Genomic DNA, 13,501 nt, shown 5'->3' with positions numbered 1-13,501 from the left:
GTAAAGTTGCAGGATACAAAATCTACATACAAAAGTTAGTGACTTTCTTATATACTAATAACAAACTCTTGAAGAAAGAAATTGAGGAAATATTCTTTAAAAGTATTCAGGAATAAACCTAACCAAAGGAGTGAAAGACTTCTAAAATGAAAACTTGAAGACACTGAAAAAAGAAACCAAAGAAGATACTAGAAAATGGCAAAATCTTCCATGCTTCTGGATTGGAAATATTAATGTTATGAAGATGGTTGTATTATTGAAATTAATATACAGATTTAATACAGTCACCATTAAAATTCCATTGACATTCTTTATGGAACTGGGAAACATAATCCAAAGGTTCATATGAAGCATAGAAAACTAGTAATAGCCAATGACTTCTTAAGGAGAAAGAACACAGCTCGAGGTGTTCTAATACCTGACCTCAGAATTCTACTACCCACCTATAGTGTTAAGACCCTGAAATACTTTCAGAAAAATAAGATTTGCAAACCAATGGGATGGAACAGAGGGTCCTGAAATAAGCCGGCCCAGCTCTGAACGTGTGATGTTCAACAAACGAGTAAAGTCAAGATCCGCCTCTGTTGCACTGTATAAAATCAATTCAAAGTGGATCAAGGACCTTGATGAAAAACCTGAAACTTCCAGAAGGAAACGGGGAATACACTTACAGGTAGATAGGAACCTTCTGAACAGGAAATAATCCCAAAAATTAACAAATGAGACTACACACAATTAAAAGTGTCAGCTGAATGTACAGGATCTTACAAAAGAGGATCAAGTCTTTGCCGGCTGTTCTTCACACAAGAGCCAATATCTAGAATTTATGAAGAACTGCAAAAATTTAATAGTCCCTCTAAGATGAAAGGAAATGAATTAATGAAACAGATAGTTCTCAGAAGAAACACAAACAGCCAATAAATATTTACAGAAGGGTTCAGTGTCCCTAGCCATCAGGGAAATGCAAACGAAAATAACTTGGAGATTCTGTCTCATCCCAGTGAGAAGAGCTATCATCAAAAGTGATGATAATAAGTCATGGTGAGGATGTGTGGAAAGAGGAGCCTTGTTCACGGCTGATGGGCCAATACTAGTGTGGCCTTTATGGAAGTCACTGTGGAGGCTTTCCAGAGACATAAAACCAGGTCTGCCATACGACCTGGCCATACCACTTCTGTGCATGCACTCTTGGGACTCCATCCTCGCGCAGAGATACTTGTGCATTTATATTTCCTGCTGCTTTAGTCGTCATAACAAGAACAGGAAACCAACTTAGATGCCCATTAGTAGATGATTGGATAATAAAAATATGATACACAGTGGAAATTTGCACAGCTGTAAAGAAAAATGAAATTGTGCAATTTGCAGGAATAATACATGGATTTTGCAGGAATAATACATGGATCTGTAGATTATTTTAAGCAAATTGACCCATATATAGAAAGACAAACACTGCATGTTCTGTCTCATATGAATTTCAGCTTTTAACACTCTCTCTCTCTCTCTCTCTCTCTCTCTCTCTCTCTCTCTCTCTCTCACACACACACACACACACTCTCTCTCTCTCTCTCTCTCTCTCACACACACACACACACACACACACACACACGCTCATACACACGGAAGAGAGAGACAGACAGATAGATAGGGGAGAGGAGTATGGGCAAAGATTGAGAAATTAGGAGATCAAAAGAGGACCGTTTTGCTGAGGGAGGAGAGGACAGTGGGGGTCCATGTGATATGAAAACATAAAGGAGACGGAAGATGAAGGGGTGTAGGGGCTGTGGGGGCTGTGGGGGGAGGAGAATCAACCAAAACAAATTTTCTTGGAAATATCATAATGCAACAGCACACTGTGCTAATTTAAAGAGTAAGTATTAAAAAGCATAGATAGTCAAAGGGATAAACCTCTATGTAGTCATTAGTCAAAACTAATTGTCTACATGTTGGTATGTATTTCAGTCTATTTTTGTATGTGTGCATGTTAATTTAAACATGTACATATTACGCTGTAAAAGTGTGTATATATTTTCTTATCTTTACTTTTCTGATACTCCAGTTTTTAATGGCCATATAATACTGATTTTTATGACTATCCTGTAATTTGTATATTTAGGTTTTTTCCACCATCTACACACTCTATTAAGTTTAAGAGAAATAAAAGCCTGAACTAAAACTGTTAAGAAATCTGTACTTTGGTGTCCTGTAATGTAGTTGAAACAGGCTTGTTAGAAGGTAGATGGTTTCTAAAACACTGTTTTAAGTTATTAGTAGCCATTATTAGATTGTATTATTTTAAACGTAACTTATAAATCATTCTTTAATTTTGGTGTGGCTACTTTAGAATACTGTACACTAGAAATACGCTATCTCTGTCATTTTCTGAGCACTGAGCCAAATGTCTTTGTTTGCAGCTGGGCTCCAAATGCAGAGAACTCAAAGACATTCACTTTGGCCAGTGCTACAAGATCTCAGATGAGGGCATGATTGTCATAGCTAAGGGCTGCCTGAAGTTACAGAGAATATACATGCAGGAGAACAAACTGGTAAGTGCTGTTCGCATTCATGCTGTCAGCTTGGTACCCTTTGAGTCCCTTGTATTTTGTTTACAGATTGTCTTCTGGTTGTCAAGTGGCAAATCCTACTCATTGAAAAGCAGAGATCTCCTCCAAACTGTTGTCTAGTGTGGTCGTCTAAGCGAATAGATGCTTGTGTATGGTGCTGGGTTGTTAAATATTCTTCACTTAATGTACTCTTTGTGTCTTTAAAGAATTTCGACAGTGAATTATCCTAGGTAAACTGGAATAGGTAAAACTTGTTGGCAAAACCTGTCCATCGTTGGAGTTTCTGTGGTCCTTCTAGGAATTATAATTCTAGACTAAGAATATTTTAATGCTCATTATATAATATATTATATAATGTATAAATTATAATACATTTATAAATAAAATTTTTTACTTAGAATGGTAAAAAGATAGGACCTGGTAAATTTGGGCAAATAATCTTGATAATTACGTAAGTTTTATATTTTAAGTACATGTATGTGTGTCTCACAGTGTATTAATGCACTACTCAATTTTCTTTTATTGGGATGTAATTACATAAGATTCATTGGTTTTTATTATATCCATAAGCTGTGCAGTCATCACCAATATCTAATTGTATAACATTTCTTTATCAGATCAAACCCTGATCATTGGCCATCGCTCCCTGTTTTTTTTCTTGCACTTGATAACTGCAATTTATTTCCTGTTTTTATAAATTATCCTATTTTATATGTTTTGTAGTATGTGATCCTTTGTGTCTTTTTTTAGGTTCATCCATGCTGTAGCTTGTATCCACATTTCAGTCCTATTTATGGCTGAATGAAATGCAAAGCCATTTAATTTTAACTGATAGGGATATCATATCAGTTACCAGAAGATGTTATCACTGGGAAGGAACTAGTGGGAACTTCCAGTGTTGAAAATAATGTATTTATAAAAAAGACTTGTTTTTAAATTTGCATCTCATAATGTTGACATTTTTATTGCTATTTTCAGTTTTTAAAATTCTAAAATTTTTAAGAATTTTGAGATTATAATATAATTACTTTTTTCCCTTTTCTTTCCTCCATCCAGACCCTCCTGTAGACCCTTCTTCCCCACTCTCCTTCAGATTCACAGCCTTTTTTCTCTGTTATTGCTCACATCTATATTCCTAAATATAACTTGTTCAGTTTGCATAGTTCTTTGTATGTGTGTTTTCAGGGCTGACCACTTGGTATTGGCTGTCCAGTCAGTGTGCTCTTCCCTGGGGAAGACAAGACCACTTCTCTCACTCCTGGCTTTCCTCAGTTGTCTGTGGTTCTTTGAGTAGGGTTGAAGCCTTGTAGGTCTCTCCAGTTTGGCATGTCTTTTGGTGTCATTATTGTTTAGCTCATGTTTGGGGGTCATGTTGGTAAGACTGTGTGGGTGTAGTCTCACAGCAGTTTGGGGGTCACGTTGGTGAGACTATATGGATGTAGTCTCACCGCAAGCTCCCTGGTCCTCTGGCTCTCACAATCTTTCTGCCTCCTATTCTGCAATGTTCCCCGAGCATTAGGTGAGAGAGTGTTTTTTAGATGTCTACTGGGACTGGGGTTCACAATTGCCTTTTGATTGTTGGGGTTTTCTGTAGTGGTTTCTATTTATTGCAAGACGTTTGTAGTGGTATTTGCTCTACCCATGACCTTGGGCTGTAAGGCCCAAAGGAGGTGGTGCTTCTTGACCTTGTATGTGACCTCTTAAAAGGAGTTGAAGGGTCACATGCCCCTTCTTCCTGCTCCTGCCTGCGAAGTGGATTCACTCCTGGCCAGATCAGAGGATGTCTTCAGCTGTCAACTCCATTCTGTATTCGTGTCCTCAATTTATATCTTAATAAATTCTGTTACCCATTTAATAAACTCACATAGATTGATCCTAATAGAAGTTTCCTTGATGAAGAGTGCAGATCACTTATCTGTGGGTCTAAGGACAAATGTTTATAGATTGTTGTTGGGATTTTGCTGGCTTAGTAAATTAGTGGTTGTAAGCTTTCCTCAGTAACGATGATTTCCCTTGTACTGAGTATTTAGGTAGATTTCCAGTACCAGACATGGTTGGTCTTCCTCTTATTGATCAGATTTTAATGGAGCTACCACTGATGCATTTGTGCCACTACTGGACCCTTAGGGCTATCACGCCGAGGTGGTGGTTGATGTGGTTCATAGGTGTCATAAGTGGGTAGAACTGTTGGTTGCCTCCTTCCTTTGGAAGCTTTCTCCGTGCTTTCTGGTACATGAATGCTAGTCCTCAAGAGGACCCATTCATTTTTAAAAGGCAATGAAATGCCTCACATGTGTGGACTTCAGTTGTGGAAGGGTTTTGAAGCATCACCTCTTCTATTGAGATGACACTATTTAAAAGTTATTTTAAAATAGAAGTACTGTGAACTAAAGTGCTTTAATTACCTCAAAAGACGCTTTTCCCTTGAAAATACACAATAAAAAGTACCTCACAGTTCTTTTTAAAGCTAATATAAATGTAACCACTTGAGGGTGTCTGAGTTTATAGAGTTAGGTTTTCTGTGTTAGATAGACCGACGTTTTGTTTCTCACTTGTGTTGTGACCCAGCAGAAATTATTGAAGGCCATTAGACCTCATTTAATGTTAATGGTGTTATATTGGTATTTGTCTTTCAGGTTATAGTTGAAGGTTAAATGGCATAATAAATACTCTCAAATTTCTTAATGCAATTTCTGACCCATAAGATACACTAGAAGCCTAAGGTAGTTCATATTTGATCATAAGTGATTTATTCAGCTTTCGTTTTCATGGTACACAACATAATTAAAGATCATTAACCCTGTCTCACACATTCTCTAGTCTTTACTGGGATAGTTGTTGATTTGACGAACACTTCTTGTTTGTAGGCACAGAGAAACACTCCTGTTGTCGCCAGAGGAGGTAGCTAGTGGCCTTGCACAGGAGGCACTGTTCACGGGGGAGTTATGCTTCAGTTTCTTGCTTTTTTGGTCCATGTTGTATTACATTGAAAATGTGACATATACTTAAATCCGAAGGAAATAAGGTCTGGGTTTAGTTTTTATTTCATGGAGGATTTAAAGTGTTGTGATAAACCTTAAAGAGAAGCCAGTGTAATTCTCTGTGAGGTTCTTAAAAGGAATTCAGAACACATTGAGCTCTGTTGGACAGTTGAATCACGGATAACTAACTTCCCACAGGACTTAAATGTATTTATGTAATAAAGTGAAATATGTAAGTTGTCATCTGTTTTTGTTTTGACAAGTATTATTGGTCTTTGCTAATTACATTAGCTACTAATAGAGGAACTTAAGAAAGAACACTATGCCAGAAAGGATGCTATAGAATTTGACTTGTGCTTTGATCAGTATTCAAATGAACTCTGTTATTCCGCTCTCTTAATAAATTGAATCTTCTCCAAAAGACTTGGAGCTGCTGCATAGTCAGGAATGGCCGCAGTTGATTGCACACATCTTTCATGTTAAGCCTTGGCCTTTAGATGGCAGCATTGTCTTGGTATATGTTTCACCGACGGAGCTTTTCCATCCTTGATGCAGCTATAAAGATGTAAGACTTAGTTTCTGCTGATGTGAGGCTTCATTTAAAATTTTTGTCTTTCAGATGGCATTAATGGGGACATTTCTTTTTCGTGTCTTATGATACTAATTGCATGAAGAATGCTATAAGTTGAATTGCCTTTGTATGTGAAGCAGAGAGAGGCTTAAATATTCTTATATTCAAGTAGGGTGGGGTGATGGGAAGAAGGAAGGGATGCAAAATACAAGAGTGGTAAATCTGTGCCCACCACACAGACATTGTCAATAGTCTGTTACATTTTCTGATGCTTTTTGAAGTAATAAAGCAAGGCAGCTTCAGTATCTGTCGCTTTGCATTTATGTTCTCCCGTTTTCTCTTTCCAAAGGGAGCTATAATAATAACCTTCTAAAAAGTAATTTAACGGCCATGTGAATAACATGGTGTTTACTTGTCTTTACATGGATTTTATATCTCTTGTGATGTGGTTAAGTATCTCGTCTCATAGTGTATGTTCAGACTGTACTTGGTATTTAGTTTAATTGTTGAGGTCTAGCCACAAAAACTATGTAATTCTTTTTTGGTTTTTCGAGACAGGATTTCTCTGTGTAGTTTTGCTGCCTGTCCTGGATATTGCTCTGTAGACCAGACTGGCCTGGAACTCGGATCTGCCTGGCTCTGCCTCCCGAGTGCTGGAATGTACCACTGCCGCCCAGCCTACCAATTCATTACTTTTAACTCCTACTTATCTGTCATATGTTCCCTGCTTATCCGTTCATAACTGAAGGCACTTACATTGTACCTGGCATTTTGTTGTCCTAAGTGGTAAAGTCTGTGTGTAAGTCTACTGTGCTTATGTGAAAGGATTTCTGTATGTATAGTCCAAGGTACTAAGACAAGTTCAGGTTCAATTTATTTCTACTAAATGCTAGGTCACTCTCATTAATTGAAGTGGTTTAGATGTGCTTTGTGCTAATGGCTTGTCATTTCTTTTGAGGGTAGGGAGTATCTAGTCACCTTTTTGTTCTTCCTTTCCAAGTGTAGACATAAAACAGAGATTCAGTAAATATTGGTTAGTGATATATAGGTGACTTCTGAATTGTACAGGCTATATTAAAATGGATTTCTTTAAATACTTTGGGAATGTACTTTTAAAAAGAAGATATGTTTGAACAAGTAAATAATAGCTTTAAAGATGCAGAATCAACAGTTTTAGGATTTTTAAATAAAACAAATAAGTAAATTTCTTTTAATGTAGTTCCCATACCAATGATGTAATTTTTGGGTGCATTTTTTGATCAGCCAAGTTCGTCAGTGAAGTTGGGGAGTACTTGGGCAACATCTGTAGTTCTAACCAAATAGACTGTAGAATTCTTGTTAGAATTATGCTGGCTTGTGTGTTTTGTTATTAAATTGGCTTTATTTTGTTGAAATATTATTTGAAAGGTGAATATAATTAAAAGTAGAAATTATTTAGCAGGATAATATCAATCTACTCCTATGTTCTTTACTAGGTCTTGTCATTCTCTTTTCAATTTATTGATATATTTCTCTCTTTTTTTTAAAGATTTATTTATTTATTATGTACATATTATGCCACATCTTTTTACAGATGATTGTGAGCCAACTTTGATGTACCAGCTATCTTATCAACATAAATTCATTTAGTCTATCATTTTAAATGCATAGAAAAAGAAGAATGAATATGTGTATATTTCTACCTACCCTGTGTGCCAGTGTGTATGTAGGGCAGGCAGTGGCTTGGATAATATCTAAAGAACTTTTCTTGGTAGTGCATTAATTTTTCACCCTGCAGATTCACTTGCCTAATTATATTTGTTTAGTAATATTAAAATTGGTTGATAAACTCCAGGAACTCATCAGCTAATGATGGGAAATGCCCAGATGCTAGCAGAACCTCAGAGGAATTTACTTAGTGTTAGAAGCTCTGATAGAGACAGCCCAGCTTGGAAAATGCAGGGTGGACTGTACTCAAAATAGGATGCTACAAATGCTATTTTTATATTCTTTTTCTAAAATAATTTTTGTGTCAAATTTTAGCTTCCTCCCATGAGTTTAACATCTCCAGTTAAGGAAGTGATTCCTGGTTGTTGGGGGTCTCTACTTGTGTCTTTTCCTGGTTTTTGGTGTGTAATTTAAACATTTTTACATTCTCAGGGTTGCATATTTTCAGAAATTAGAAAGATATGAGCACATTGAATTATCTCTCAGATACAAGAGTGAAAGTGCTGTCTCGGCTTTGTGCTCGATGCTGGCACCAGGAGATAGTGTGTTAAAGCATCACATCATTAGGCTTGGCAAATAGAGATTTATAAGGCTGGGTGCCAGAGGGATGCTGGGAGTACATTCAGCTGTCATTTCTGAGTACTTGTTTCCCACCCCGCAGCCTGCCAGTCAGCAAATGGGAGGTGTTATTTGATCTGGGTGGAAGTTTGGATAGTGTTTTTCTTTATTCACAGTAATGAGATGCTAAGGTTTTGAGGTTATCGGAGACTTTATTTCATTTCTTATTTCAGTGGTTAGGCTTAGATGAAAGAATTGGAGAATTAATTTTTTCCCCTTTTCTTTTTTCAATCCTTCCCCCCCTTTTCTTTCCTTTAAACTTACCTCTCTGAATGTAGTTTACAAACTACATTTTAATCTGGTTTACAGGTCCATCGTTTACAGCTTTTCTATTATTTTATTATCATTATTTAAAAGATGCACAATTGTGAACACTCTCTGACACTTGGGCTTTTTACAAACCTGGTCTTTTGCCAAAAGCTGTACAAGTTATGTTCCGGTGGAAACGTGTGGGTGGTGCTGTTGCTGTGGGTGCCGCAGATTTACCTACTCATGCTATGAAGGTGGTCTACATTGCTCTTTTTTGAAATCTTTGCTTTTTAAAATAAAAATTACTTTGTTGTAGTGAATTTACAAATAAAGTCATCATACATTTAGGTTTAGGCAGCTATTCAAACAAACACTGTCCCAGTCCAAAATCTACTTTATTGAACTTCTGTGCAATTAGAATAGCCATTCTGAAGTTTTGGAAGTGTGAAGTCATTTTGAAGTCTTAGTTTAATGGAGCTTTGTAAATTTCCTATCAATTTCATTTTTATGGACTTCTGTAGCTGAAATATTTCTGGTCCCACCTGGCTCCCGCGGTCGCACACCAAGTAAAGACACAGGCTTATATTAATTAAAACTGTTTGGCCATTAGCTCAGGCTTATTACTGACTAGCTCTTACACTTAAACCCATAATTTTTATCTATATATAGCCATGTGGCTAGTTCCTTTTCTCAGTTCTGCCTTCACATCTTGCTTCCTCTGTGTCTGGCTGGTGACTCTTGATTCAGCCTTCCTCTTCCCAGCATTCTCCTTGTCTGTTTATCCCACCTATACTTCCTGCCTGGCTACTGGCCAATCAGCATTTTATTTATCAACCAATGGGAGCAACACATTTACAGCATGCAGACACCATCACCCATCATTTCCCCTTTTCTTTCTATTTAAAAGGAAATTTTAACTTTGACATAGTAAAAATACATATAACAAAACAGTTATCAAGAATTATAGTTATAATATTTAGTCTATTTGTATTTGGCAAAAATCAAAGAAGATATCCTATCTATTCTATATTTTTGAGTCCAAGGTTCCTATCTACCTTATCTCCTATCAAAACGAAGGAAAACCATAATTATAACTATGTAGTCTTCAACTACATCAAAGAACTCAGAAGGATATATTACCTAAGTAAACAAGAAGAACATTGTAAGCAATTTCCGAAAATCTAGAATGACAGAGACAGCTGCCTGCCTGGACAGTCATCTAAAGTTCTTTAAAGTTGGGGCATCCATCTTCAGCCCATAGGCCTAGAGTCTCTCGGTCACTTCTCTCTGTGTCCTGTAGAATGTCTGGCAGTTCCCTCTGAGAAGCCGGAACAGGAAGGAGCATTTTGCCAAGCAAAGTTCAGTGGTCACCTTCCTGTGGGTCCTGCATGCCTAGTAGATGCAACATCTTGTCCAGCAGTCCAGGCAAGAACAGTTTCTTGCCCAAATGGCTGTTTTTACTGAGAAGAAGATAAACTCCATATAGAGTGTCTTCGATGCTCATCTTTCTCTCTGAAGTAAATCAGACCTGCCAGGAGCAGACGTGTCTCACTGTCCAGAAAGTCTAAGTTTAAAAAACACATTAAATGCCATATTCTGTAGGTTTTTGAAGGGTTTGAAGAACCTAAAAAACTTAACATGACTATAAGTTTGATTATTGTAGAAGATTAGTTATTAATCTGTGTTTCTTAATTATCCATTATAATCTTGGGTCTCTGAGGGAGTTGAAGATTACATAGTTATAGTTACAGTTTTCCTTGTTAAGAATTTCAGAAAAGGTGCCGGGCGGTGGTGGCGCATGCCTTTAATCCCAGCACTCGGGAGGCAGAGCCATGTGGATCTCTGTGAGTTCGAGGCCAGCCTGGGCTACCAAGTGAGCTCCAGGAAAGGCGCAAAACTACGCAGAGAAACCCTGTCTCGAAAAAACCAAAAAAAAAAAAAAAAAAAAAAAGATTTTCAGAAAAGAAACTCACTAAAGAGGTGTAAAGTGTATAAATTTGAAAGATATTATAAGAGTTCTCTTGTTAGTAATATTGAGTTAGGATAGAAAGTGAACCAAGTACATTTTGGACTTACCAAAATAGGATAGATAATGGAATATTTTCTCTGAGTTTGTCAAATGCAAATGGACTAGACATTGTTGAGGTGTTTATTGCTTTTTATATTGTATCTGTTTTTTGTACTTATTGTATGTAGTTTTTCTTATATTAGTTATAACCTTTTTTTTCTTAGAATAAAAAGGGGAAATGTGGTGATATTTTATTTGTGCTGAAATGTGAATATCTTATTTGTATGTTAATAAAGTTTGCCTGGAGATCAGAGGTCAAAGCGAGCCATAAACAGAAGTCAGGTGGTGGTAGCATACACTTAATCTGATCACATGGCAGGCAGAGTCTCTGTGTGGTTAAGGACACAGCCAAGTGTGGTGACACACGTCTTTAATCCCAGTATCAGCCATAGAGATCTGGAGGTCTGTATAGACAGGCAGTGACGAGGAAGTGATGTGGCTGAGCTTAGAGCCAATGAAAAGGCAGAATAGGAAAGCAATAAAAGCTCAGGTTAGACAGGAAGGAGCTTTTTCTTGGAAAGCTACAGTGTGGTGGTAAGCTAAGGCTAGTTATGGCTATTCACTATTTCTCTGATCTCTTTGGCTATTACTCCTCTATTTGGCTCTGTGTTTTTTATTTAATAAGACTGTTTAGACATTTGTCTACAGACTTATCTATGACAAACAAAGCAAAAAGACCACAACTGAGTTGATATTGTGTCTTTTATGGCTCATGTTCTTTTTTTCTGCATTCCACCCATCATCACCCAATATTACACTTTTTTATTATTCTTAATATATACTACATTATACCCATAATTATAGCTGTTTACATGTATGCATGTATACTTTATAGGCTAAGATCTGCATTTGAAGGAGAACGTAATTTTTATCATTCTGAGATTGAGTAACCTCTCTTAATTATATAGTTTATATTTATTCTTCTTAATGCATATTATATTATGCCCATAATTACAGCTGTTTACATATATGCACATTGACATTGTAGGCTAAGATCAGCATGTGCAGGAGAACATGCGATCTTTTTTCTTTCTGACATTAGGTGAACTCATTTAATAGTATACATTATAAGGCCACCCACAAATTTGCTGGTTTCCTTTAGAGTGTAATTATATTCCCTTTTCTGTATGTGTCAGATTTTCATTCTTTGTTCCTCTGTTGGGCGTCTGGGTTGTTTCTATTTCCTCGCTGTTTTGAATAAAGCAGCAATAGACCCAGACGTCCATGTCTCTGAACACAGGTGCAGAAATAGTTGCAAACCAGGTGCCGTAACACATGAAGAATGTCATGCATTATAACCAAGTGGGCTTCATCCTGGAGAGGCAAGATTGGGTCAACATATGTAAGTTAATAAATGGAATATACTGTTTAAGTAAACTTCCACAAAGCTACTGGATCAATACTGAAAAGCATCTGAACTCAGCATGCTTTTGTGACAAAAGTCCTCCAGATATTAGGCATAGAAGGAACAGACCTCTAGATGACAACAGTTGTATACAACAGACTGTTTACAACAAACCCTTAGCTAGCATTATGTTAGAGACAAACAATAGCATTTCCTCTAAAATCAGGAGTGAGACAAGGATGCCCATGGTTCCCTCTTATTCACTGTAGTGTTTGAAGTATTACCTATAGCAATTAGACAAGTAAACTAAATAAGAGAGGTAAACATAGGAAAGGAAAAAGTCACACTGTCAGGATTTGCATATGATATGAATTTATACTTGAGACCTTAATAGAACTTACTGGAAAACCCTTAAATCTAATGAACACATGAAATTGTAGGGTACAGAATCTATATAAAAAATAGTAGCCTTCATTTATATTAACAATGCACTCTTAGAGAAATAAATTAGGGAAACTACCTCATTTATAATAGCTTAAAAACAACAATAACAACAATAGCAACCAAAGAACAGACTGACGACGACGACACACCTAGGAATACATCTACAACTACAGGAAACAGAACAGACCGACGACGACATACCTAGGAATACATCTACAACCAAAGGAAACAGAACAGACCGATGACATCCTAGGAATATACCCAGCCAAAGAAAAGAAAGATCTCTGTGATGAAGACTTGAAGACTCTGAAGAAAGAAGTGAGAGACTATACTGGAGGATGGAAAGACCTCCCATTGCTCCTAGATGAACAGAATTAATAGTGTGAAAATAGCTATACTACCAAAATTATTTAAAGATTTAATGTAAAACATAAGCCTTAGTCAGGGTGACTATTGCTGTGATGAAACACCATGACCAAACAACCTGGGAAGAAAGGGTTTGTTTTCCACATCATAGTTTCTCATGGAAGGAAGTCAGGACAGGAACTCAGACAGGGCAGGAACCTGGAGGCAGGAGCTGATGCAGAGGCCACGGAGGGGTGCTGCTTACTGGCTTGCTCAGCCTGCAGCCCCGTCTTCTGTAGGCATGTCCGCAATTGGGGTTCCCTTCTTTCAGATGATTCTTGCATGTGTCAAGTTGACATAAAATTAGCTAACAGAACATATTAGAGTTCTGACGTTGTACTTCACAGATCTAGATTTAAAACAAAAAAAATCCAAGAATTTAATGGACTCATAAAGACCCAAATAGCCAAAGCAATCCTAAGAAGTCAGAACAGTTACACCACAGAGCTATTGTGGTAAAAACAGCCCAGTGCTGGCATTAAAAACAGACATGGAGACCACTGGAACAGAGCAGACGATCTGGAAACAAACCATCAAAGTTTTTGACAC

General features: G+C 37.1%; 1 protein-coding gene across 2 annotated transcripts in view; it reads left to right on the top strand.

The window, feature by feature from the left end:
* The window catches only part of Fbxl17 (F-box and leucine rich repeat protein 17), a 456,752-nt gene that overhangs the window by 29,118 nt on the left and 414,133 nt on the right, over nucleotides 1–13,501 (top strand). The window contains exon 4 of one of the 2 annotated variants that reach the window (XM_006996260.4): nucleotides 2,415–2,546. The exons of the other annotated variant lie outside the window; for it this stretch is intronic. Coding sequence (XP_006996322.2) covers nucleotides 2,415–2,546 — 132 coding nt within the window. The remainder of the gene's footprint in view (nucleotides 1–2,414; nucleotides 2,547–13,501) is intronic. 2 annotated transcript variants of the gene reach the window in all.

This window comes from Peromyscus maniculatus, chromosome 13 (assembly GCF_049852395.1).
Source record: "Peromyscus maniculatus bairdii isolate BWxNUB_F1_BW_parent chromosome 13, HU_Pman_BW_mat_3.1, whole genome shotgun sequence".
Classification (NCBI taxonomy): domain Eukaryota; kingdom Metazoa; phylum Chordata; class Mammalia; order Rodentia; family Cricetidae; genus Peromyscus; species Peromyscus maniculatus.
Note: the sequence above shows the minus strand (reverse complement) of the source record. Positions and strands in the feature narration are given on the sequence as shown.